General features: G+C 41.2%; 2 protein-coding genes across 3 annotated transcripts; both read right to left on the bottom strand.

The window, feature by feature from the left end:
• Positions 1 to 668: 668 nt before the first annotated feature.
• LOC135513857 (FYN-binding protein 1-like) lies at positions 669 to 11,415 on the bottom strand. The gene is made up of 18 exons (XM_064936822.1): positions 11,212 to 11,415; positions 9,140 to 10,007; positions 8,771 to 8,882; positions 6,862 to 6,935; positions 6,604 to 6,626; positions 6,164 to 6,210; positions 5,438 to 5,591; positions 5,199 to 5,358; positions 4,949 to 5,084; positions 4,800 to 4,819; positions 4,612 to 4,660; positions 4,257 to 4,285; positions 4,003 to 4,060; positions 3,759 to 3,858; positions 3,322 to 3,484; positions 3,206 to 3,236; positions 3,040 to 3,074; positions 669 to 846 (listed from the first exon to the last, which is right to left on the bottom strand). The coding sequence occupies exons 2-18, from the start codon at positions 9,978 to 9,980 to the stop codon at positions 824 to 826; spliced, it is 2,055 nt and encodes a 684-aa protein (XP_064792894.1). The 5' UTR covers positions 9,981 to 10,007; positions 11,212 to 11,415; the 3' UTR covers positions 669 to 823.
• Positions 11,416 to 12,627: 1,212 nt separating this feature from the next.
• Positions 12,628 to 26,556, bottom strand: c25h5orf34 (chromosome 25 C5orf34 homolog). 2 transcript variants are annotated; one of them, XM_064936821.1, is made up of 11 exons: positions 26,241 to 26,556; positions 26,072 to 26,161; positions 25,540 to 25,833; positions 25,133 to 25,410; positions 24,902 to 25,003; positions 24,562 to 24,682; positions 20,849 to 20,940; positions 20,511 to 20,532; positions 19,097 to 19,179; positions 18,884 to 18,930; positions 12,628 to 14,543 (listed from the first exon to the last, which is right to left on the bottom strand). In XM_064936821.1, exons 1-11 carry the CDS (start codon positions 26,448 to 26,450, stop codon positions 14,347 to 14,349), a joined length of 1,536 nt encoding a protein of 511 aa, XP_064792893.1. In that variant the 5' UTR covers positions 26,451 to 26,556; the 3' UTR covers positions 12,628 to 14,346. The 2 variants fall into 2 exon arrangements, with proteins under 2 accessions (XP_064792893.1, XP_064792892.1); XM_064936820.1 differs by having other exon boundaries at positions 12,631 to 14,543; positions 25,540 to 25,836.
• Positions 26,557 to 26,682: the final 126 nt, after the last annotated feature.

The following is a 26,682-nucleotide window of genomic DNA, read 5'->3' as shown; positions in this document are numbered from 1 at the left end:
ATTCCTGAAAATAAGTAGACCTAGGACATCAACTTTGAATACATTCTCAATTAACTACTTTAAGTGTGCATTGAGGATATATTTATAACCCATCATAAGGGAGTATCAGTGAGATCTCTAGAATTGGCTGAATGTTGGAGCTGTCCTTCAGCACCAATAAGTTCACCATGACAACTGCCATGTAGTTTAGCGGCGCTGTCCTTTCAAGACTCCACATACTCATACTGAGGATACACACAATTACAAAGAACCATTTATGTTTAGTGAGTCCTGAGTCCACCAGATCAGAGGCAGTAGGGATGACCAGGGATGTTCTCTATATAAGTGCGTGAATTTGACCATTTTCCTGTCCTACTAAGCTTTCGAAATGTACTTTTGGGTGTCAGGGAAAATGTATTGAGTACAAAGTACATTATTTTCTTTCGGAATTTAGTGGAGTAAAATATATCAAAAATATAAAGAGTAAAGTCCAGTTATCGCCAAAAACTACTTAAATAGTACTTTAAAGTATTTTTACTTCAGTACTTTACACTACTAGGTCTGGTGAATGGTCTGAGAGCTTATTTGAATTGAAATACCAACTAAAATACATAGTGAATGTTTCACATTCAAAGAGATATCCATTCATTCACATTACAATCCAGGTTAAATAAACAAAACAACCATAGTATAGTCAAGGCACATTTATCTATAGTTATTTCAAGACAATCAATTAAACAGTTTAAGTCATCTGTTTTTTCACCAGATAAAATAAAGATGACCAGTTGCGGTGTGCATTGCAGATTCAGTGCTGGTTGTCTCAGTACATTCTGACACAGAAGTCTCAGTCATTGTCATAAATGCAGTCTGTAAGAAAATTAACAAGTAGAACCATGTTTGAACAATGCATTGCATTCCAAACAAATACAATTAAAAATACATGTATGTAGGCCTACAGTTGAAGTCAGAAGATTACATACACCTTAGCCAAATACATTTAAACTCAGTTTTTCACAATTCCTGACATTGAATCCTCGTAAAAAATCCCTGTTTTAGGTCAGTCACCACTTTATTTTAAGAATGTGAAATGTCAGAATAATAGGAGAGAGAATGATTTATTTCAGCTTTTATTTCTTTCATCACATTCCCAGTGGGTCAGAAGTTTACATACACTCAATTAGTATTCGGTAGCATTGCCTTTAAATTGTTTAACTTGGGTCAAACATTTTGGGTAGCCTTCCACAAGCTTCCCACAATAAGTTGGGTGAATTTTGGTACATTCCCCCAGACAGAGTGGGTGTAACTGAGTCAGGTTAGTAGGCCTTCTTGCTCGCACACACTTTCAGTTCTGCCCACAAACTTTCTATAGGATTGAGGTCAGGGCTTTGTGATGGCCACTCCAATATCTTGACTTTGTTGTCCTTAAGCCATTTTGCCACAACTTTGGAAGTATGCTTCGGGTCATTGTCCATTTGGGAGACCCATTTGCGACCAAGCTTTAACTTCCTGATTGATGTCTTGAGATGTGGCTTCAATATATCCACATAATTTCCGTTCCTCATGATGCCATCTATTTTGTGAAGTGCACCAGTCCCTCCTGCAGCAAAGCAGCCCCACAACTTGATGCTGCCACCCACATGCTTCACGGTTGGGATGGTGTTCTTCGGCTTGCAAGCCTCCCCCTTTTTCCTCCAAACATAACAATAGTCATTATGGCCAAACAGTTCTATTTTTGTTTCATCAGACCAGAGGACATTTCTACAAAAAGTACAATCTTTGTCCCCGTGTGCAGTTGCAAACCGTAGTCTGGCTTTTTTTATGGCGGTTTTGGAGCAGTGTCTTCTTCCTTGCTGAGCGGACTTTCAGATTATGTCGATACAGGACTCATTTTACTGTGGATATAGATACTTTTGTACCTGTTTCCTCCAGCATCTTCACAAGATCCTTTGCCGTTGTTCTGGGATTGATTTGCACTTTTCGCACCAATGTACATTCATCTCTAGGAGACAGAACGCGTCTCCTTCCTGAGCGGTATGACGGCTGCGTGGTCCAATGGTGTTTATACTTGCGTACTATTGTTTGTACAGATGAACGTGGTACCTTCAGGCATTTGGAAATTGCCCCCAATGATGAACCAGACTTGTGGAGGTCTACAAGAGGCACTAAGTTTGAAGGTTGGCCTTGAAATACATCCACAGGTACACCTACAATTGACTCAAATTATGTAAATTAGTCTATCAGAAGCTTTTAAAACCATGTCACAATTTTCTGGAAGTTTCCAAGCTGTTTAAAGGCACAGTCAACTTAGTGTACATAAGCTTCTGACCCACTGGAATTGTGATACAGTGAATTATTTGTTAAATAATCTGTCTGTAAACAATTGTTGGAAAAATTATTTGTGTCATGCACAAAGTAGATGTCCTAACAAACTTGCCAAAACTATAGTTTGTTAACAAGACATTTGTGGTTGAAAAACAAGTTTTAATGACTCCAACCTGTATGTAAACGTCTGACTGTATATTATTTCATCAGCCTACTTCTGTAAGTAGGCCTGTCTTGTCTGCAAACTAATATCTTCAAAGCAGTCCGTACAGCTGGCAATGTCATTGTTTAAACAAAGTGTTGTACAGTTAGTCACAAATAATAGTAAAACTTTATTTGGATAGTCTGTAGAGCATCTGCAGATGGACCATCTACAGATTATCAGTAACATTTAAACTAACTATCTACTAACCCTAGCTCTAACCTTTATCCTAACCCTAACCCTTATTCTAACCCTAACCTTAACCCTTACCCTAACCTCAACCCTTATCCTAACCCTAAGTTTAACCCTTACCCTAACCTTAAGTTTAACCCTTACCCTAACCTTAACCCTTATCCTAACCCTACACTTAACCATTACCCCAACCCTCATTTTTAACCTAACCATAACCTTAGCAAGCAGTTTCTTATCAAGTTTGTTGATAGTATGATAATCTGTAGATCATATACAGATGGAAAATCTGGACTATCCAAATAAAGTATGACCCAGATCATTTCTAGAATGGTTTTAAAACATACTTTCTCCTATGTCGTCATAAACATCTCCACCATCCCTGTTGAAGTAAAATCATATGTCAAAATATTAGTTTTGTGTATGTGTTTGTGTGCACACGTGCATGAACGTGTGAATATTTTGAGTGAGCGCATGCGTATTTCAACAAACAGAAATAACTATTGAACTTACTGTGCAACATTGACCATGGACACATAACCAACTAGAAAGAGGAATAAAAAAGATTGCAATTAATTGTTCATGTTTGATTGTGAATAATTCATCCATAACAACTGATGCCAACTTACACTTCCCGTCTCTATTCCTGCCAATCAGTTTGCCGTATGTTGGCTTCACAATGACATCGATCACCTCTCCTGGCTTCAACTGTAGGTCTTTATTCCCCCATTTCTTACTGTCCAAGGTAGGATCTATGGTAACATCATATAACACCTGGATCTCCCCTTCAAACTGACAGTGGAAGATTTCAACAGTTACTACTGCTCAAATCATGTAAGTAAGTACAATATAAATCTGACCATATAAAAAAGATACATTCATTGATTATCAATATTTTAGAATGTTATCTGGGAATAACTGTGATTTTAAAATGTTTTTTAGTTGTATTTAGGTTTTCTACTTTATTCAGATATGGATAGTTTGAAACGAGACGGGAGACAGTAATGTGTCCGGCTCAACTAAATTATGTCATTGTGCTTTCTCCTGTCACAATTAGACATTTTACCTTGAATTTTTTCCTGAATTCCTTTTCCTCTTTCTCAAACTTTTTCTTCTTCTTGGGGTCCATCCCCTCCTGCTTTCCCTTAGGTGTCAGCTGAGGGAGACTGAAATGGAGAAACACAAAATGATTTAACTTAGGTATTGATTTCAAGCTAATTTGTGTCTGAACTGACTATTCAAGAGTATAGCTGAACGGACTATTCAAGAGTATAGCTGACCCAACTCTGGCTCTGTGACCCTCTTCTCACCTGTTGAGAGGAGGAGGGGCAGTGAAGCTCTGGGACTCCACGTCATCATAAATCTCGTCTATGGACATAAAGACAGACAAATTAAGCAACACATTTCTTTAACTTGATTACACAGTACACACCATTCAGTACAATAAATAGAATGGTGATTTTATTTAGAATACACAGAAAGAATACACAGAAATAATTTGACTGGGAAATAACTGGGAAGACTGTTGTTCTCTTTCCCAGTGAACAAGTGACCATATCATTACCTCCCTCTTTAGGTAGTGGAGGGGGAAATCTGAGAATGAAGATCAAACAGTTATTGAACAAAAATATCAAGCTGGTGTATTCACTGTATTGACATTATACATGCAAAATGTTTCAGGGGTCATTCATAAAGGTAAAGCAAAGAAGGGATAAAAACGATCTAACTATGTGTCAATGTAGCTCTGTTCCAGCATCACTTTTGCAATAATACTTCTGACCACTAGATGTTGTCAGTCAAATACTAAGCAACGATGAGGAACACCTCATGAGTGAGAAGCTGTATTACATTTACAAAGATTCCTGCTCGATGCATAGAATACTCACAAAATCACCACATAGTTACATAATTGCATATACCTGTTTTGATTCGATCCATCCACATCGTCATAGATATCACCATCTTCAGCTGTCATAAGAAGAAGAAAATGACATGGCAAAAGGCTTGTTATTGCTATGCGACTGGTTGAGTAACTTTTTTTTGTAATTTTGTAACTGGTCTGTTATAAATTCTGATGAATTATAGATAATATCAATGTGAGACTTACCTTGTTGGACCTTGACCCCACTGAAAAACAAAAATCTAGACTATTGAAGCATAGACACCAATGGGTCACAATGACACATCACATAGACAACAAAGTAAACAACATTTCAAAGCTCTAACATTTAACATTTAGTTTATTTTTTATTTTACCTGCAGGCATTGTCCAGGATGCCTACATCATCGTAAACCTCAGGCTTTTCCTCAGACTTGTTAGGTAGGGGTCCTTTCTTCTGCTCCTTTATAAGGTCATAGTCAATGCCCACTGCCTCAGTCCTTACATAGCCATCTACAACACAGCAAGGAGGAGGAGGCAGTGAGAACAGGAAGAGAGAGGGTGGTGTGTGTGTGTGTGCGTGTGTGTGTATTTATGCGTGTATTTACTGTATGTGTATACACCCACAGTTTCCCTCATTGTTCCTGGCCAGCCAACGTCCCTCTGGGTTGTCAGTGATGCGTATGATATCTATAGTCTCTCCCTGTGTTAGTGGCAGGTCAGTCTTTCCTCCTTTACATTCCACCTGAGCCTTGGCTTTGTGAATCACCTGAATCGGCCCTGAGAGCTACAAACAGGCATAGGTGTTACTCCACTACACATGACTGTAATAGATATAACTCCAGATATATGCATATCCTGCTTACCTTGTACTTTTTCTTTGCCTCTTGCTCCTTCTTCTCTCTGGCTTTCTGCATTTTCTTCTCCTGCTCTAGTCGTTTCTTCTCCTCTTTATCGCTCTTCTTCTCTTGCCCTTTCACTTCGTTGGTTTCTTTCGATCCTTGAGCCTCCTGTTCAATCCTGTCGTGAGAGAGAAAGAAAGTAAATGTTGGATAAATAATTATACTGGGGTTGAGAATCAAACATATAAACTCAGCAAAAAAGAAACGTCCCTTTTTCAGGACCCTGTCTTTCAAAGATAATTCGTAAAAATCCAAAGATCTAAAATTGTCCGGGAACTTGCAGGTGGCTTGGTGGAAGACTGGGGTAACATCTCACAGCAAAAACGGGCAAATCTGGTGCAGTCCATGAGGAGGAGATGCAATGCAGTACTTAATGCAGCTGGTGGCAACACCAGATACTGACTGTTACTTTTGATTTTGACCCCCCTTTTGTTCAGGGACACATTATTCCATTTCTGTTAGTCACATGTCTGTGGAACTTGTTCAGTTTATGTCTCAGTTGTTGAATCTTGTTATGTTCATACACATATTTACACATGCTAAGTTTGCTGAAAATAAACGCAGTTGACAGTGAGAGGGCGTTTCTTTTATTGCTGAGTTTAGATGATAATACTACAGAGGTGTCACTATTATATATAACAGCGTTGTACATTCTATTCATTATTTTTCTGTGATAAAGATTCCTCTCACCATCTCTCCTCTAAGTCTTCATACATCTCTTCATCACTCAACTCTGCCTGTTAGAGGATGGGACATACAATATTACAATCAAGCTTTAAAGTGAAGCTGCAAACTAACAGAAATTATTGTTATCAAGGACGGATTAAACTTGTTGTAGAGATTTGGACTGTAAACATACTGTATCTAAATATGTAAATGACATTCAAACACATTTTCAGTCAGAAGTGGCTTACTGAAGCTACATACTGCAAGGGTCTAGATATCGCACTTAACCACTTCCTCTTTTCTCCCAGCATGTTATTTCTACAGCTATATGTGTCACACGTACTTTAACACCAATCATGTGCCCTGTCTAAATGCATGCTTTGTACAGTGCAGTAACTCAGTGCAGTAACTTGTACAGTTTCGAGGCTCCATATTACCGTTATCAGGCAAATCAGATACTATACCTCAATTTTTAGGTTGGGATGTCCTGTAATGAAAACCAAACAAACATATAAGTCATTTTCAGTTCTATGTTGATTATTGACATAATTTTTTATGTCTTAGCTTGTATCCACAACATTGAGTATTAAACAAATTTTTATTTCTTCATTTGAAACAATCATCTTTGTTCCACCAAATGATTTAGGGCCTAGCTACACATATTATTCACAATGCCCCGTCGCGCTCGTATAGGTGAGGTTGTGTAAGAATGGAAGTGGCACCTCCAGGGGGAAGGGGTGAAGGGAGATTCATGACCCCAATGTCGTCATAGCTATCCTCCTGGTTGGGCTGGATTCTGATCATCATTCATGGTTAGAAAGACACACACACACACATACACACACACACACACATACACACACGGTCATTCATGTTATTATCACAACACCAAATACTTCAGAACAGGGATGGGCTACTTTGATGAGGGTGGGGGCCACAAAAAAACTGAATTTAAGAATAACCAGTTTTGTGTTCGAGACCACCTCAAGCAAGACCGATTCAAGACCAACACCGAAGCGAATCGAGTCCAAGTCAAGACCAAGACCAGAGGGGGAGCGAGACCGAGTGAAGACTGGGAGGGGGACAAGAGATCTGAGATCGAGTCAAGACCGAAACCAGAAAAAATTGAGACCCATTCAAGACCATGACTGTAATATTGTCATGTCTTGTTATGTCTGTTCCTGTCCTTTCTCTTCACTCTGTCTCTCTCTGCTGGTCTTTTTAGGTTACCTTCTCTGTCTCTCATTCTTCAGCTGTTCTACATCTCCCCTAACTAGCTCATGCACTCTTTCCCACCTGTTCTCTCTTCCCCCTCTGATTAGGTCTCTATTTCTCTCTCTGTTCCTGCTACTTTCAGTGTCTGATTCTTGTTTGTGTTTTTGATGCCAGAAGCAAGCTGTCGTCTCGTTTGCTTCCACCTTGTCCTATCCTGTCGGAGTCTGCCTGGCAGGTGCATCCTGCATTATACTACGTTCTTTTGTTCCATTGACTACGTTGGAAGAGGATTTATGCCATTCCTGTTTTTCATTAAAGAACTCTGTTTTCTGTTAAAACCGCTTTTGGGTCTTCACTCAAGTACATAACAAATATTGTCAAATCGTCACTATAATAAGAGTTCAACATTTCCAGTATTTCTGTAATAATATTTCAGAAGAACATATGGATTCTTTATACATTCAGAATGGTAAAAATAAATGCATGCAGAGGGCAAATAGAGACGCTCTGCAAATGTTTACTAACACAAACACAGCAGGGAACAATGAGGACCTTCTATGCTTTCAGAGAAAGGCTAAGGATTTATAGCATAACACAAATAATAATAATAATATTATTATTTTAAATTATGTTCTGATTTCTGATTTAACACATTGTTGCATTTAAACTTTAGATCAGGGGTTACTTTGTGTGCTAAACGTGAAATGTTTTTTTTGCAATGGGAAGTAATAGTTGTACATTTCGATTGGGAAATGCTTACTCAATGGTTGTGTTTTTGTATTCTTATGATTGGGATCTACTGGCTTATTATATCTCAGTGAATGGATTGCTGTCTTTCCATCAAGCCTATGCAGTGGTCTAGTTGTGCCTGGAAAAGTGGGTCCTGTGTGAAGCAAAGGCGCCCTTGGGAAAAATCCTATGTTTTCCTATTGGATTTTTCAGGTTTTCACTCTCAGAATCACACTTTTTTTAAATAACGCCAAAAATGTGATGTTGTAAGTCAACAACAATGCTTAAACCACACCAGGAGACCACTGTTGATGTCTGGGAAAAATTGAGAATTTTTAGGGGGGAGGATATAGTTGCCCTTTAATTCAATTGAGCAAAACATATGCCTTCCCCATAGATACAAATCAGCATTATATAATTCTGTCAGGTAGGCCTACATTGCAGTCAACATTTAATTGTGAAGGTTTTTGGGGAAAGCCTTTAGAAATGTTCATGCAAACAGCACATGATGACTGGATTACACATCGCAAATAGCCAACTGACCAAGACTGAGGACCAAACGGGAGGGGGGGGGGGGGTATAGGGGTGTGTGGTATGCTAGTGAGATAGCCTACGGTGGTTAACGTTTGTATGCTAAGGAGTTTCTTCTTGAATCGATGATTTTCATAAGCAAGGTTTTGTACTTACATAGCTGCAGGGGAGTTAGAGAGGAGGCAGGGTGTCGGAGGTGCAGGGAAACTGCTGGTGTGGGGAGCAAGAGGAGGAGGAGGAGGAGGCCCAGCTGCGCTCAACTCAGGACCTGTCACACAACAACAAAGCAATAGAACCATGCTTGTTGTGCATGTTTTCTCCTAATGGTTAAGGTTAGAATTTGAGGAGGGTAAGCTGAGTCTAGATCTGTGCCTTAGCTTCTACCTCTGGGTCTGTCATTCTCTTTATGAGACATGATGACATATTTAAGGAAGAGGACTGGGTCTTGTGACATGTCAACTAGACCCAATAATAAGGTTTTAATGTATTTTGGGTGTACATAGAGGAAAGGAGAAGAGATCTCACCTTCAGTCCTAAACATCTGTAAGGTAACATGGGGAGGCCTGTTGGGTTTTAGAGGAGGGTCCCCCAGAGAAAACACATTAGGCAGGGGTTTCTTCTTAGGGGCAGAGGGATCATCATTCTCTTCATGAGGGACCAGTTCATCCCTCGCTCCAGCTTGCGCTATCAGGAAGTTGGGTTTCAGAGTGAGAGGAGGTTGGGGAGGCATACATTTACTAGAACTCAAAGTTGGGAGGCTTGCTTCACTTTCCTGTCTAGAGAGGGATTTCTGCTGGGTGTGGGGTGGAAGGAATTTGGACATGGAGATCGGGCGCAATTTGGGGGTGGATGGTGTTGGATCTTCCTTCGGGGTCTCTTGGTCAAGGTTGGACTGCAGTGATGAGATGGAGATCTTTGGTTTGAGGGCTAAGGGCAGTTTAGGGAGTGTAGGGGTGTTTTCTGACTCACTGTCCTTTACCCACGGAGGTTTGGCTGAGCCTGAGGCCGGAGCCAGTTTGACCTTGTTGTCCGGAAAGGCTGTGTTGACAGGAGGCCTTTTCAGAGGAGGTATAGTGACAGAGGACTCAGGCCCTGAAGACTCTGTGTCCCTGATGGTCTCCACAGGCCTGGGTTTGAAGGACTGGGGTTTGGGGAACAAGGTTCCTACATCTTCTCTGGCTGCGGTCTCAAATTTCTTCTGAAACACAGGCTTAGTGGTGGTCAGGGCTCCTCCTGATCGGCTCTTCTCCAGGGCAGCTAGCTTGGCTAAGAGAGGGGAACTAGTGGAGAGGCTGGAGTGGGATGCCAGTTTAGGGTGAACCCCTCCCTCCATGGGGCTGCCTCCTCCTGTGTTGAAGCGAGCCATAAGAGCCCTGACGTCTGATCTTTCCTCCTGGGTAGAAATATGGTGAGAGAATTACATACATTGTGTCATTTGGGCGTAACTTTGATTGTAAATAAGAATAGATGTTTCTGAACAATTCTACGTTAATGTGGATGCTACCATGATTACGGACAATCGTGAATTTATCATAAATAAATTAATCATGAATAAAGATTGTACCTCCCAAAAAAGCTAACCTCTCACCATTACCAATAACTGAGGAGGTTAGCATCTTTTCAGGGATATGATCTTTGTGCCTCTGTACCTTTCTCACTCATCATTATTTACCATTCATTCATAATTATCCATGATCATGGTAGCATCCACATTAATTTAGAATTGTTTAGAAACATCTATTCTTATTTACAATAGAAGTGACTCCAAAATTAGACAATACATTATTTACCATTCCATTCTTTTTGGGCACAAAATCATCTGAAACACAACCAAAACAAACAGCAAATGATTCCAACAAGTGTGTAGTCACAAGCTTGATGTAGTCATTGTATGCTAGGCATATCGGACCAAATACTCAACTTTTGACTACTTTAATACACTATGAGTGAATTTGTCAGAGTACTCATGATGACTTCTTCAAATGGGGGGAGCAGAAACATAAAGTCCTTTCACTTCTCAACGATAAATTAGATATGTATGAATTCATGAAAATACCCTCAATTAAAAGGTAACATTCTGTACTGTCGCCTCCTGAGACATTTTAGCTTCACTGTCCAAATAAATACGGAAGTGCACACTGTATTACATTTATCTCAATGGCTTCCTCTCCTTTAATTGCACTGATCTGAAAACCAAGGACAGGACAGATGAAACCACGAAGGTGATGTTGATTTCGCCTGTCCAGTACTTTCCAATCAGTGAGGAGACTTGATGATTCCTCTGTAGACCATTGGGATACAGATGCAACCGTATTTTACCCATACCTTTAATTCACGGCAAAATACATGAATACATGTGACTCAATGACCTGTTCTAACAGACCTTAAAAAGGTTTCCTTTCAGCTTTAGTTGGCAGGCAAATGTCTGTAAGAGACATCCACAACCATGATACACATCCGAAATAAGATAATTAACTAAAAGGTAACTTCAAATAAATCAGAACGTTCTTTGGGAAAGTAATTCTGAAGACTTTGTAGATATACACTCTCACAAATCAATTTCCTCCCATGGCATCCACCCTGACACAAGCACTCACCTAATCTGTCCAAGTCTCTCCATACACTGTATAGCCCTGGCCTTGTGTGGGTCTGGAGACAATGTAATACTATCCTGTACAAAGACCCATGGTTTTATACATACACAGGAAGTGTACAGGCTATTACTATTCTGATCAAGGGAGGTGAGAAATGAGAAGTGCTATCAGCAGTCTGTACAGTTTATATGAACACAACCACTGTCATACCAGTGCGAAGCAACTGACATACATTGGCATTTTAGCTACCAAACCGTAGCTGCTTTGAGCCAACTGGTACAGTGGCTTGTGAAAGTATTCACCTTCCTTTGCATTTTTCCTATTTTCTTGCCTTACAACCTGGAATTAAAATAGATTTGGGGGGGTTGTATCATTTGATTTACACAACAAGCCTACCACTTTGAAGATGCAATTTGTATTATTGATTGTGAAACAAGAAATAACCTATTCACATAACTATTCACCCCCCCAAAGTCAATACTTTGTAGAGCCACCTTTTGCAGCAATTACAGCTACAAGTCTCTGGGGGTACAGTATGTCTCTATAAGCTTGGCACATCTAGCCACTGGGATTTTTGCCCATTCTTCAAGGCAAAACTTCTCCAGCTCCTTCAAGATGAATGGGTTCTGCTGGTGTATAGCAATCTAAGTCACACCACAGATTCTCAATTGGATTGAGGTCTGGGCTTTGACTATGCCATTCCAAGACATTTAAATGTTCCCCTTAAACCACTCGAGTGTTGCTTTAGCAGTATGCTTAGAGTCCTTGTCCTGCTGGAAGGTGAACCTCCGTCCCAGTCTCAAATCTCTGGAAGACAAACAGGTTTCCCTCAAGAATTTCTGTGTATTTAGCACCATTCCTTAAATTCTGACCAGTTTCTCAGTCTCTGCCAATGAAAACATCCCCACAGCACAATGCTGCCACCAACATGCTTTACTGTGGGGATGGTATTCTCGGGGTGAAAGAGGTGTTGGGTTTGCACCAGACATAGCATTTTCATTGATGGCCAAAAAGCTCAATTTTAGTCTCATCTGACCAGAGTACCTTCTTCCATGTTTGGGGAGTCTCCAACATGCTTTTTGGCACACATCAAATGTGTTTACTTATTTTTTTCTTTAAGCAATGGCTATTTTCTGGCCACTCTTCCGTAAAGCCCAGCTCTGTGGAGTGTATGGCTTAAAGTTGTCCTATGGACAGACTCCAATCTCCGCTGAGCTTTGCAGCTCCTTCAAGGTTATCTTTGGTCTCTTTATTGCTTCTCTGACTAATGCCCTTCTTGCCTGGTCCGTATTGGTGGGCGGCCCTCTATTGGCAGGTTTGTTGTGGTGCCATATTCTTTCCATTTTTTAATAATGGATTTAAATGGTGCTCCTTGGAATGTTCAATGTTTCAGATAATTTTTTATAATGCAACCCTGATCTGTACTTCTCCACACCTTGGTCCCTGATCTGTTTGGCGAGCCCCTTGGTCTTCATGTGACAGATCAGAACAGGCATAAATATACTGAGATCATGTGACAGATCATGTAACACTTAGATTGCACACAGGTGGACTTTATTTAACTAATTATGTGACTTCTGAAGGTAATTGGTTGTACCAGATCTTATTTAGGGGCTTCATAGCAAAGGGGTTGAATACATTTGCACACACCACTTTTCCATTTTGAATTTTTTGAAACAAGTTATTTTTTCCATTTCACTTCACCAATTTGGACTATTTTGTGTATGTCCATTACATAAAGTCCAAATAAAAATCAATTTAAATTACAGGTTGTAATGCAACAAAATAGGAAAAACACCAAGGGGGATGAATACTTTTTCCTTTTCTATGTATAAGCAATCCATAGGCTTGTAGGAAAATAATTGTATTGATGTGGTCTCGCCATCATTTTTGTCACTTAATAATTTAAGTGACATGAGAAAGTGTGACCACCATGATTCTCTGAGGAGAAAGCAGTAATACACGTTTTTCATCACAGCTCTCTAGTTTCTACAGTCCCTCCCATTGCTGGTGGTAGACATTCAATAGCCTTTTCCTCAGCGCTAAACACTCACATCATCAGCAGTACAAAAACACAACTAGCCTATTCTACTGTAAGACATTCTGAACAGTTTGGCTTTATTCATGAACATACACTAAGAATACAAAACATCCTTCCATGACATAGACTGGCCAGGTGAACCAGATGAAAGCTATGGTCCCTTATTGATGACACTTGATAAACCCACTTCAATCAGTGTAGATGAAGGGGAGGGTTAAAGAAGGATTTTTAATCCTTGAGACATGGACTGTGTGTGTGTGCCATTCAGAGGGTGAATGGACAAGACAAAATATTTAAGTCCCTTTGAATGGGGTATGGTAGTAGGTGCCAGGTGCACCGTTTGTGTCAAGAACTGCAACGCTGCTGGTGTTTTCAAGAATGTCCACCACCCAAAGGACATCCAGCCAACTTAACTGTGGATTGGAGTCAACATGTACCAGAATCCCCGTGGAACACTTTCAACCCCTTGTAGAGTATAAATGACACACATCATGTATAGCACAACACAAAACATTAGTCATTTCCAGTCACTTCCTTCAGAGTTCTTCTTTCCAGTCCTACTGAAGTGAGACCACCATGAACTGATGAGTGATTCAAAATGGGGAATCATGGCACTTATTAAACTGTACACTTCGAAAAGCACTGACAACAAGGTGAAATGGACACGACATATGACTTAAAATCATTATTACTTGTGATTGTCACTGTACAATTCGCCTCATGATATCAGATGAAGATAGTACTGGAATCGCAATAAGATGGACAATAAGTATTTTTCAACAAACTGTTGAATTGCTTCAACACACCACAACCATCGTCTTTCAGAGTCTGGTCTAACCACTATGTCTAACAACACATGGGTTGAGGCTGTTGCTGAGCTGGAGGACAGTGTTAGACACCATGACCTATATCTGAGCCTCACAATCATGGAAAACTATTTTTCTTTTTCCTGCAGTTTGTACTTCAACTGTAAGTAAAGCAATGAAACTGCCACTAGACAATGGTTACTTAGTGATATTGAAACCAATGAATAATTCTGACTGCTTCACATGTTCCTCATTTGCAATAAGTATTTTCTGACATCACACAGGACTGTATTATCCGCTGTCCTGCATGACGGTGTCTCTAGAAAGTAGGAGGTTGTCGATATCCTGGATGGTTTTGGAGGTTCTCTGGAGGGCCTCCGCGATGCTCTCGTTGACCGGCTCACAGTGGGCCACGTGCTCTTTAGAACCACAGCCCACCACTGTAGAACCCCTCTGGGCTTTAAGAAGATGACTGTTATCCAACAGAACTGGGTAGGGCTGGTTAAAGAACACACATCATCCACTGATTAGCCTATTGTTAATCAAGGACAGGTGCAGTGCCTTAAAATATTCATACCCCTTGACTTATTTTACATTGTGTAACAACCTGTATTTAAAATGGATTAAAATGGTTATTTTCCCCCCTCACCCATCAAAACACACACACACACACACACACACACACACACACACACCCTCTCAATGACAAAGTGAAAACATTCTCATAGAAATCTTCACCAATGTATTGAAAATTAAAAACATAAATATCTAATTTACATAAGTATTCAAACCCCGAAGTCAATACTTTGTAGAAGCATCTTTGGCAGTGATTTCTGCGCTTTCCACACCTGGATTGTGCAACATTTGCCCATTATTCTTTTATAAATTATTCATGCTCTGTCATATTGGTTGTTGATCATTGCTAGACAACCATTTTCAGGTCTTGCCATAGATTTGTAGATATAAGTAAAAACTAGCTCGGCCACTCAGGAAAATTCACTGTCTTCTTGATAAGCAACTACAGTGTATATTTGGCCTTGTGATTTAGGTTATTCTCCTGGTGAAAAGTGAATTCATCTCCCAGTGTTTGTTGGAAAGCAGACAACCAGATTTTCCTCTGGATTTAGCTCCATTCTGTTTATTATTTTATCCTGAAAATCTCCCCAGTGCTTAACTATTACAAGCATACCCATAACATAATGCAGCCACCACTATGCTTGAAAATATGGAGAGTGGTACTTAGTAATGCGTTGTATTGGATTTGCCCTAAACATAACACGTTGTATTCAGGAAAAATAGTTAATTGCTTTACCACATTTTCTGCAGTATTACTTTAGTGCCATGTTGCAAACAGGATGTACAGTGTATTCGGAAAGTATTCAGACCCCTTCCATTTTCCCACATTTTGTTACATTACAGCCTTATTCTAAAATTGATTAAATACACCTTTTTTACATAAGTATTCAGACCCTTTGCTTTGAGACTTGAAATTGAGCTCAGGACAATCCTGTTTCCATTGATCATCCTTGAGATGTTTCTACAACTTGATTGGAGTCAACCTGTAGTAAATTCAATTGATTTGAAAAAGGCACACACCTGTTTATGTGAGGTCCCACAGTTGACAGTGCATGTCAGAGCAAAAACCAAGCCATGAGGTCAAAGGAATTGTCCGTTGTTTTCCAAGTCAGAATTGTGTCAAGGCACAGAAAAATGTCTGCAGCATTGAAGGTCCCCAAGAACACAGTGGCCTCCATCATTCTTAAAATGGAAGAAGTTTGGAACCACCAAGACTCTTCCTAGAGCTGGCCGCCCGGCCAAACTCAGAAATCAGGGGAGAAGGGCCTTGGTCAGGGAAGTGACCAAGAAACCGATGGTCACTCTGACAGAGCTCCAGAGTTCCTCTGTGGTGGTGGGAGAACCTTCCAGAAGGACAACCATCTCTGCAGCACTTCACCAATCAGGCCTGTATGGTAGAGTGGCCAGTCGGAAGTCACTCCTCAGTAAAAGACACGACAGCCCACTTGGAGTTTGCCAAAAGGCACCTATGAGAAACAAGATTCTCTGGTCTGATGAAACCAAGATTGAACTCTTTGGCCTGAATGCCAAGCATCACGTCTGGAGGAAACCTGGTAACATCCCTAAGGTGAAGCATGGAGGTGGCAGCATCATGCCTTGGGCATGTGTTTCAGTGGCAGTGACTGGGAGACTAGTCAGGATCGAAGGAAATATGAACGGAGCAAAGTAAAATGAAAAAAATGAAAACCTGCTCCAGAGCGCTCAGGATCTCAGACTGGGGCAAAGGTTCACCTTCCAACAGGACAACAACCTTAACCACACAGCCAAGACAACGCAGGAGTGGCTTCGGGACACGTCAGAGCCCGGACTTGAACCTGATTGAACATCTCTGGAGTGACCTGAAAATAACTGTTCAGCGATGCTCCCCATCCAACCTGATAGAGCTTGGGAGGTTCTGCTGAGAGAGAGAAACTCCCCAAATGACCAGGTGTGTCAAGCTTGTAGCATCATACTCATACTCAAGGCTGTAATCATGCCAAAGGTGTTTCAAACAAAGTACTGAGTAAAGGGTCTGAATACTTATGCAAATGTAATATTTCCGTTTTATATTTTTAATACATTTGCAAAAAATTCTAATAACCTGTTGTTGCTTTGTCATTATGGGGTATTGTGTGTAGATTAATGGGGGGGGGGAACAATTTAATACATTTTAGAATAAGGCTGCGATTATTGATGCACGATATATCAGTGAGAATATCGGAAATCTGCCGATATTAGCTAAAAAATACCAACATCGGCCCGATGTCTAGTTTAAGGCCGATGTGCAAAACCGGTGTCAAAGCTGACGTGGATACGTATATGACGAAGTAGATGACGTAATGACGCCACAAAAAATACAGCACTACACAGTAAGAACACACTTCCAACAACTAAACAAGTTCAAGTCGAGCAGTCATCTGAAAGAGTAAGAACATTTCAGCGAGACAACTCAAAGGCGAAATCCATTAACTCCAAGATAATGGAATTCATTGCCCTTGACAATCAACCGTTCTCTGTCGTGGGTGATGTTGGCTTTCGCCGACCAGTCGAACAACGGTACACACTACCAAGTAACCGTGGGGTTAAAACGTGAAAAAGTACTCCAGGCTGTGAACAAGCGATTCGGTGACATTCTCTCTGAGCCTCTTTACTGTGTCGCCACCATGCTTGATGCAGGCATGGTGGCGACATGTTACAGACCCAGCAACAGTGGAAACAGACCCAGCGACAGTGGAAACAGACCCAGCGACAGTGGAAACAGACCCAGCGACAGTGGAAACAGACCCAGCGACAGTGGAAACAGACCCAGCGACAGTGGAAACAGACCCAGCGACAGTGGAAACAGACACAGCGACAGTGGAAACAGACACAGCGACAGTGCGCACCGAGGAAGAGAGGCCACAGACAGACAGAGCTGAAACTTCACTGCTTGACATGTATGATGAAATCCTAGTATTGACTGAACAATTGAAGAACGAAACAGCACAGCAAGTGAAATAAATTGGTTTTGATTATGATTTACTGGTAATGGCAATGTACGTAAATGCGAACAAAATAACTTTTTGGTCAGTGTGGTGTGTGTGACATTTATTTAACTAGGCAAGTCAGTTAAGAACAAATTCTTATTTACAATGACACGCCTCTTGCACTGAGATGCAGTGCCTTAGACCGCTGCGTCCATGTGTGTGTGTTTAACTATTTAACTGTACTAAAATGCTGAAAAGGCCGTAAAATGTTAAATATCGGTTATCGGCTAAAAATGTCATATCGGTGCATCCCTAGCTGTGACGTAACAACATTTTGAAAAAGTCTGAATAATTTCCCGAATGTTTTGGAATATTTGATTTATGAACAGGCTTCCTTCTTTTCACCTCGTCAATTAGGTTAGTATTGTGGAGTAACTACAATGTTGTTGAACCATCCTCAGTCTTCTACTATCACAGCCATTAAACTCTGTAACTGTTTTAAACTCCCCATTGACCTCATGGTGAAATCCCTGAGCGGTTTCCTTCCTCTCCGGCAACTGAGTTAGGAAGGATGCCTGTAGGCAGTCACTGTAAATAAGAATTTGTTCTTAACTGACTTGCCCAGTTGCCCAATTGAATACCCCTTTGAGCATGGTTATTCATTACACTTTGGATGGTGTATCAATACACCCAGTCACTACAAAGATACATTTAACCCCCCCCCCCACATCTACAGTACCAATAGGTCCCCTTCTTTGTGAGGCATTGGAAAACCTTCCTGGTCTTTGTGGTTGAATCTGTGTTTAAAATTCACTGCTGGACTGAGGGACTTTAAAAATAATTGTATGTGTGGGATACAGAGATAGAGGTAGTCATTCAAAAATCATGTTAAACACTATTATTGCACAGAGTCCATGCAACTTATTATGTAACTTGTTAAGCACAATTTTACTCCTGAACTTATTTAGGCTTGTGATAACAAAGGGGTCAAATACTTGTTTCGAAAAACCTGATTCCACTTTGAGATTATGGGGTATTGTGTGTAGGCCAGTGACAAAAACATCTAAATGTAATCCATTTTAAATTCAGGCTGTAACACACAAAGTGTGGGGCCTGAATACTTTCTGAAGGCACTGTAGCTGTTAGCCTGGATGCATTAGCCTGGTCTGTTTCTTCCTAAGACAATGTGGTGTTGTCTTGCTAAAGACAACGATGTAGATAAGTGTTGTAGAATTCAGAAACAGTTATGTACTCTACCCTGGCTTATTACCCACAAAAGCCACCCAGAATAGTATCACTAAGGATACAGTTGAAGCGTTTGATCTTCTCCAGCTCTTCAGCAACACAGTTAGGCCTGAAACAGAAAACAAATCATATTTTACTAAGCAAAAAATTGCTATCCTAGCAAGCGCAACACTTACAGTTCCACCATTTAAAAAGACATTTCACTCAATACAACATAGCTGAGCATTAATGTCTAAACTTCAATGGTTTTGGTACATAGACCTGCCTTATCTTACCTGCTTTGTCTTGTTTCAGTGGTATTAATGTAACCAGACTCAGAAATGTGTACTTCCTGTATAAAGGGCTCTGAACTGGTCTCCTGCACAGAGAGAGAAATACAATGCATCTCAATGCATACACAAACAACTAACACACACAACTGTATGGATGGATGAAACATGTGCATGGTCTAACCTGGTTGTAGCAGCTCTGTGTAGCAGGGATCTTTAGAGCGTGTCTAACCTGGTTGTAGCAGCGCTGTGTAGCAGGGAGCTTTAGAGAGTGTCTAACCTGGTTGTAGCAGCTCTGTGTAGCAGGGATCTTTAGAGTGTCTAACCTGGTTGTAGCAGCTCTGTGTAGCAGGGAGCTTTAGAGAGTGTCTAACCTGGTTGTAGCAGCTCTGTGTAGCAGGGATCTTTAGAGTGTCTAACCTGGTTGTAGCAGCTCTGTGTAGCAGGGAGCTTTAGAGAGTGTCTAACCTGGTTGTAGCAGCTCTGTATAGCAGGGAGCTTTAGAGAGTGTCTAACCTGGTTGTGGCAGCTCTGTGTAGCAGGGAGCTTTAGAGAGTGTCTAACCTGGTTGTAGCAGCTCTGTGTAGCAGGGATCTTTAGAGTGTCTAACCTGGTTGTAGCAGCTCTGTGTAGCAGGGAGCTTTAGAGAGTGTCTAACCTGGTTGTAGCAGCTCTGTGTAGCAGGGAGCTGTAGAGAGTGTCTAACCTGGTTGTGGCAGCTCTGTGTAGCAGGGAGCTTTAGAGTGTCTAACCTGGTTGTGGCAGCTCTGTGTAGCAGGGAGCTTTAGAGAGTGTCTAACCTGGTTGTGGCAGCTCTGTGTAGCAGGGAGCTGTAGAGAGTGTCTAACCTGGTTGTGGCAGCTCTGTGTAGCAGAGAGCTGTAGAGAGTGTCTAACCTGGTTGTGGCAGCTCTGTGTAGCAGGGAGCTGTAGAGAGTGTCTAACCTGGTTGTGGCAGCTCTGTGTAGCAGGGAGCTGTAGAGAGTGTCTAACCTGGTTGTGGCAGCTCTGTGTAGCAGGGAGCTTTAGAGTGTCTAACCTGGTTGTGGCAGCTCTGTGTAGCAGGGAGCTTTAGAGAGTGTCTAACCTGGTTGTGGCAGCTCTGTGTAGCAGAGAGCTGTAGAGAGTGTCTAACCTGGTTGTGGCAGCTCTGTGTAGCAGGGAGCTGTAGAGAGTGTCTAACCTGGTTGTGGCAGCTCTGTGTAGCAGGGAGCTGTAGAGAGTGTCTAACCTGGTTGTGGCAGCTCTGTGTAGCAGGGAGCTTTAGAGTGTCTAACCTGGTTGTGGCAGCTCTGTGTAGCAGGGAGCTTTAGAGAGTGTCTAACCTGGTTGTGGCAGCTCTGTGTAGCAGGGAGCTGTAGAGAGTGTCTAACCTGGTTGTGGCAGCTCTGTGTAGCAGGGAGCTGTAGAGAGTGTCTAACCTGGTTGTAGCAGTTCAGGATCCTGTCAAAACAATGTTTCACTTTCAACTTTTAATGTTACATGCACAATTACAGTCAAATGCCTTGCTTGCAAACTCAAAAAAAGTCAAAGGCAATAATATTGGAGGGTACTCATGAATAGAATTTGAAGTTAAAATAGAATTGGCCACAACCATGAACAGTTTTGTTGATTTACAGTAATTCATCATTCAAATGTTTCTGATAATTAATAACAAGTTAGTAGCACTGCCTGAAGTCTGGAGGTGTGCAACACTATCTACATCGTTGTCTTTAGCAAGACAACACCACATTGGCCGTAGTCTACGGCAGTACCTCACCTGCTGGCTCGAGTCACCATAGAGCACACAGAGTAGACCTGCCCAGGTGTGTCAGGGGGGAGGCTGCTTAGGTGGTACGTCACATCCTTTACCTGAAGAAAACACCAGAACATAAGCAATGCTATCAGTCGGTCCTAACTACACACATACTATTAGATGTGTGTCAGCATCTGAAAACGGTTTAAGATTCCACAATTAATCATGGAAGCATCTGTAAAAGTCTGTACTGCCATAAAATCAGTATGATATGGTAATAACAAAAGATGGCTTTCTACTGCATGTAAGTACATGACAGGATATAGCCAGCATAAATGACATGACAGACTGCTACTCTGTGCAGGGTTCAAATTTACAGGGTGAACACTGGGTTGCACAAGTCTTAAGGAAATATCAACAGCTATTGTACGGGCACACTCAAGAGTAAATATGTCATTTTAAAGGGTGATTAGGTCAGGGTTTCTGGAGCAGGACATTTGACCGAAAGGATTTTAATTTACAGGACATTTACCGGCCCCATATGCATTGAGTGGATAACCTGACTAGAATGTCCACTCACGGTGCTCAGAATGACAGAAATCACATGTAGATAATTATTCATTCATATTAACAGAACACGTAAGTCTAGGATGCATCGATGTGGTCTTTAACGAATTCTGATTTGCACTTTGAAGATATGAGAATAACTGTCCACATTTACTTTACCTTAGGAAACAAGACAAGCACCGAACCGCAAAATCACTAGCCTGTCAATCTACTATCTCCATAGTAGAAAAATTAACCTGTTCTATTGGTCAGCTTGTCGAGAAAGAAGTAGCCTATTTCAAAACAGACTCTGGGACAGTTGTAGGACGATAGATCCTAAATTCATACAACCAATAGGACTAGGCTACATTGATTTTTTTTAAAGCTATTGAGTCATGCAACAGATTAGAACATTTAACTTAAAATGCTGATATAATGTTAAGAAATAATAGTTTAAGAGATAGCAATGCACACAAGGCAGTAGACTACGTGCAAATGTTCGTTCCATAATGCAATTAGTGGGAAAACACTTGTCAAAAGGGCACCGCACAGGAGCTCTTACATGTGACAGAGATGAAAACACTGTTGTCAAAAGGGCACCGCACAGGAGCGCTTATATGTGACAGAGATGAAAACACTGTTGTCAAAAGGGCACCGCACAGGAGCGCTTATATGTGACAGAGATGAAAACACTGTTGTCAAAAGGGCACCGCACAGGAGCGCTTATATGTGACAGAGATGAAAACACTGTTGTCAAAAGGGCATCGCACAGGAGCGCTTATATGTGACAGAGATGAAAACACTGTTGTCAAAAGGGCACCGCACAGGAGCGCTTATATGTGACAGAGATGAAAACACTGTTGTCAAAAGGGCACCGCACAGGAGCGCTTATATGTGACAGAGATGAAAACACTGTTGTCAAAAGGGCATCGCACAGGAGCGCTTATATGTGACAGAGATGAAAATAGCCGTTCGAACATGTAGGAAGAGGGTAGATCTAACATGGATCAACTAGCATGGTTTGCTAATATGACTAGGATTGTGCTTTTGGCTACTGGACAATAAACAAAAGTTATATATATATATATATATATATATAAATTGCCTCCACGGATATGGTCCGATTTTGGCGAGGCTACTTTGAAGCAGGGCAAGACATGCCTCATACTACATATTAAAACATTCAGGTTTCAAACAATTAAGTATATGTTTTCAAAATGCAAACAACTCATTGCAAAGTGATGCGTGACACACTGATGAAGCCTGCCTTCTGTTGCCTATGTTTGAGATGCTGCAGCATCTGACAGATTTTCCACTCAAAGGCTCTGTATCTGTATGCGTGTGATAAATAACATACATAATGAAAATGCTGAAAACACACGGCAATTATATTCCACTAAATTAGGCAAATTAACTTAAAGACCGATAAGCATGACAAGTCAAATGTATTGACAACAACTGGTACAGTTGAAGTGGGAAGTTTACAGACACTCAGGTCATTTTCAGCCACTCCACCATTTCTTGTTAACAAACTATAGTTTTGGCAAGTCGGTTAGGACATCTACTTTGTGCTTGACAAGTATTTTTCCAACAATTGTTTACAGACAGATTATTTCACTTATAATTCACTGCATCACAATTCCAGTGGGTCAGAAGTTTACATACACTAAGTTGACTGTGCCTTTAAACAGCTTGGAAAATTCCAGAAAATTATGTCATGGCTTTAGAAATTTCTGATTGACTCAAATCATGTCATTTAGCCTATCGGAGGTGTACCTGTGGATCTATTGACATCATGGAAAAATCAAAAGAAAATCAGCCAAAACCTCATAAAAAAAACTATTGTAGACCTCCAGAAGTCTGGTTCATCCTTGGGAGCAATTTCCAAACTCCTGAAGGTACCATGTTCATCTGTACAAACAATAGTATGCAAGTGTAAACACCATGGGACCACACAGCCATCATACCTCTCAGGAAGGAGAAGCGTTCTGTCTCCTAGAGATGAACGTACTGTGGTGCGAAAAGTGCCAATCAATCCCAGAACAACAGCAAAGGACCTTGTGAAGATGCTGGAGGTAACAGGTACAAAAGTATCTATATCCACATTAAAACGAGTCCTATATTGACATAACCTGAAAGGTCACTCAGCAAGGAAGAAGCCACTGCTCCACAACCGCCATAAAAAAGCCAGACTACGGTTTGCAACTGCACACGGGGACAAAGATGGTACTTTTTGGAGAAATATCCGCTGGTCTGATGAAACAAAAATAGAACTGTTTGGCCACAATGACCATCGTTATGTTTGGAGGAAAAATGGGGAGGCTTGCAAGCCGAAGACCATCATCCCAACCGTGAAGCACGGGGGTGGCAGCATCATGTTGTGGCGGTGCTCTGCTGCAGGAGGGACTGGTGCACTTCACAAAATAGATGGCATAATGAGGAACGGAAATTATGTGGATATATTGAAGCAACACCTCAAGACATCAGTCAGGAAGTTAAAGCTTGGTCGCAAATGGGTCTTCCAAATGGACAATGACCCCAAGCATACTTCCAAAGTTGTGGCAAAATGGCTTAAGGACAACAAAGTCAAGGTATTGGAATGGCCATAACAAAGCCCAGACCTCAATCCTATAGAAGGTTTGTGGGCAGAACTGAAAGTGTGTGCGAGCAAGGTCTACAAACCTGACTCAGTTACACCCGCTCTGTCTGGGGGAATGTACCAAAATTCACATAACTTATTATGGGAAGCTTGTGGAAGGCTACCCGAAAAGTTTGACCCAAGTTAAACTATTTTAAAGGCAATGCTACTGAATACTAATTGAGTGTCTGTAAACTTCTGACCTACTGGAAATGTGATGAAAGAAATAAAAGCTGAAATAAATAACTACTATTATTCTGACATTTCATATTCTTAAAATAAAGTTGTGATCCTAACTGACCTAAGACAGGGAATTTTTACTAGAATTAAATGTCAGGAATTGTGAAAATTTTTAAATGTATTTGGCTATGTATATAAACTTCCGACTTCAAATGTATTTCCATCAATTATTAGGCTAAAAAGCATTTCACAATGCAATTTTTTCTTCTCTCGGACAATTGGCCTTTTCTATTATAATTGGGGGGGGGGTTTATTGGCCAAAAGCCGGCTATTACCGGCTAACAGAAACCCTGGATTAGGTGACGTATTGTACCTCCCCAGGGCCAGGGCCAGCTCTGTGGTGGGTGAAGTAGCTGGCCAGAACTCCATTAGACCTGATGACTGAACCATCCCCTGGAGAAACCTCCACAACTGGGATGGCTCCATCCACTATCCTGGACAGGAGAAACACAAACAGACAGGATGTAATGGTTCGACAGAAGAAAATAACTGGACACAAGGTTGGTCAACCACCCTTTTTTAAACAGTGAGATGTCACATGCTTTCTATGATTTATGAATATAGTATCTCATTTACTAATCATCTATATAACAAGAAACAGTAGCCTGTTCAAATAAAGTCATGTGAATATGTATCATCCTGCAGAAAGGTACCTGTATAGCACCCCTTGGCACCACACCACTTTAACCAACTCTGTAGGGAGGTCTTGGTCTGCCTCCTGTTCATCTTGGACCAGAGAATACATTGGCTTCCACCTACAGTAAAAATACATGCATCTCTACAGTTTAATGCTAGATGTTTACATGCAGATAATTATACACTACCAGTTTTGGCAGTAATATCTTTGTCTATTTTAATATCATAAAATGAATCAATCAATCAACCTGTGCTGATGAGGGGAAGGGCATTTGAGAGGCAGGGCTTGGGGCAGGTGAGACCTCCTCTCTCCTCTAGATGTGCTTGTCATTGTCACTGCTCTCTCAGTCTGGTCTCTCCCCCTGGCTGTCTCTTCTTGTGTCTCCCCCCTGTTCCTCTCTCCAGAGGTCTGGGACTGGGCGCGCCAGAGGTGAAGGGCCAGAGACAGAGGGTAGCGCCACACCAGAGGAACACAGGAGACAGAGTGGTGCTGGACCACTCTGGTGGACAGGTATACCTCTCCTTGCTTTGAATATACAAGTATGTCAGAATAATAAAGTAACGTACCATTGGCTTCACACAACCACATTGACATTGTAATTAAAAATAAACAACATTCAAGAATCTGGAATACTTTGAGCATTGCAAACCTTACCTGTTGCTCAGCACAGGCGCCACTCTGTTGAGATGGAGTCTTTGGCCTACAGGTTTGGTTGTCTTGCTGTATGTGTTCAGTGACAGACCTATTTGGGTCTCGGCTCCGAGGCCTGTGGTGTTGGTTGTGACTAAGTCTGCAGGTGAAGTTTACAGAGAACTCCTCTCCAGAGGAAGAAAGCAGCAGACTGGCACTCCGCTCCACTGAACTGATGACAATCTCTCGGTTCAATCCCACCTCAGCAGTACAGGAATAACATGTAGGCCACTCCACCTCAGGGTCAATGCTGAAGACCTGCTGTAGACCAGGTGAAAAGCACAATCTCAATAGTGAAAGGTAACTAGGTAGTTTCGTGTGGTAAGTGGACAACTGTGGGCAAAATAATGTCCTGTTAAGACAGGGGAAATTGTATGATGTGTATTAAAAATGTCCCAATTAGACAAAAATTAAGTGTAGGCATAATGTGGTAATTCATTTCTTTCTTCTGCAAAAAAAAACCGAATAGTTAGAAAAACTGTGTTTAGCTAGCTACCTTTCTGTGGTCGTCCGAGATGAGTTCTTCAGGCAGGTAAGGTCGTGTTGCATACTCGTTCCTGAACTCCAAAGCACCAAGCATCAGGTCCTAGAATATTGACAAATCAGGATTGTCAAACATATGGGTTGTTTTTATTATGAAATTGGGTTCTGTTGATGTTAGCTACCTTGTAGCTGCTGGTGGCGAACCTGGTCCTCTGTCGAACCTTCTCATTAGACTGAAGAGGATGTGCAGATCGTGTACGGGCTTTCTCCAACATGAACTCCGAGCCACAGGGCGACAAGAGCAAACGGGAATCATCTACATAACGGACGTCCACCGACTCATCCTTGTACATGATCATCAAACCGATATTCGTTTTGCTGCTGGTCATCATAAATGTTATTTTATATATTCCAGCTAGCTTGATAGTAAACCAAATCACATTTAGCAGCGTTGTTGTTAACAACAAAATATGCGCTACATGGAAGATGTGGTCCTATTGGCTGCTGCTGCTGCTGCTTCTACTGCTTCTTCCACTGCACATACTTTGACCAAAATGAGCATAGCGCCACCTACTGAGCTTTTTAGGTAACGCGTATATTGAAAGAAGCCACACACTGCTAGAC

The sequence above is a fragment of the Oncorhynchus masou genome, chromosome 25 (genome assembly GCF_036934945.1).
Source record: "Oncorhynchus masou masou isolate Uvic2021 chromosome 25, UVic_Omas_1.1, whole genome shotgun sequence".
Classification (NCBI taxonomy): domain Eukaryota; kingdom Metazoa; phylum Chordata; class Actinopteri; order Salmoniformes; family Salmonidae; genus Oncorhynchus; species Oncorhynchus masou.
Note: the sequence above shows the minus strand (reverse complement) of the source record. Positions and strands in the feature narration are given on the sequence as shown.

Bases quoted from the DNA above. Each gene is read 5' to 3' on its own strand.
- LOC135513857 (XM_064936822.1), bottom strand. From the start codon at position 9,980: ATGGCTCGCTTCAACACAGGAGGAGGCAGCCCCATGGAGGGAGGGGTT. The intron at 5,085-5,198 runs GTGGGTGTATAC...GCTGTGTTGTAG, and splicing joins CAGGAACAATGAGGGAAACT to ATGGCTATGTAAGGACTGAG. The intron at 847-3,039 runs GTATGTTTTAAA...ATTTTCTTACAG, and splicing joins TTATGACGACATAGGAGAAA to ACTGCATTTATGACAATGAC.
- c25h5orf34 (XM_064936820.1), bottom strand. From the start codon at position 26,450: ATGATGACCAGCAGCAAAACGAATATCGGTTTGATGATCATGTACAAG. The intron at 25,411-25,539 runs GTAAGGTTTGCA...GTATATTCAAAG, and splicing joins GCGCCTGTGCTGAGCAACAG to CAAGGAGAGGTATACCTGTC. The intron at 20,533-20,848 runs GTGAGGTACTGC...TTGTTTTGACAG, and splicing joins ATGGTGACTCGAGCCAGCAG to GATCCTGAACTGCTACAACC.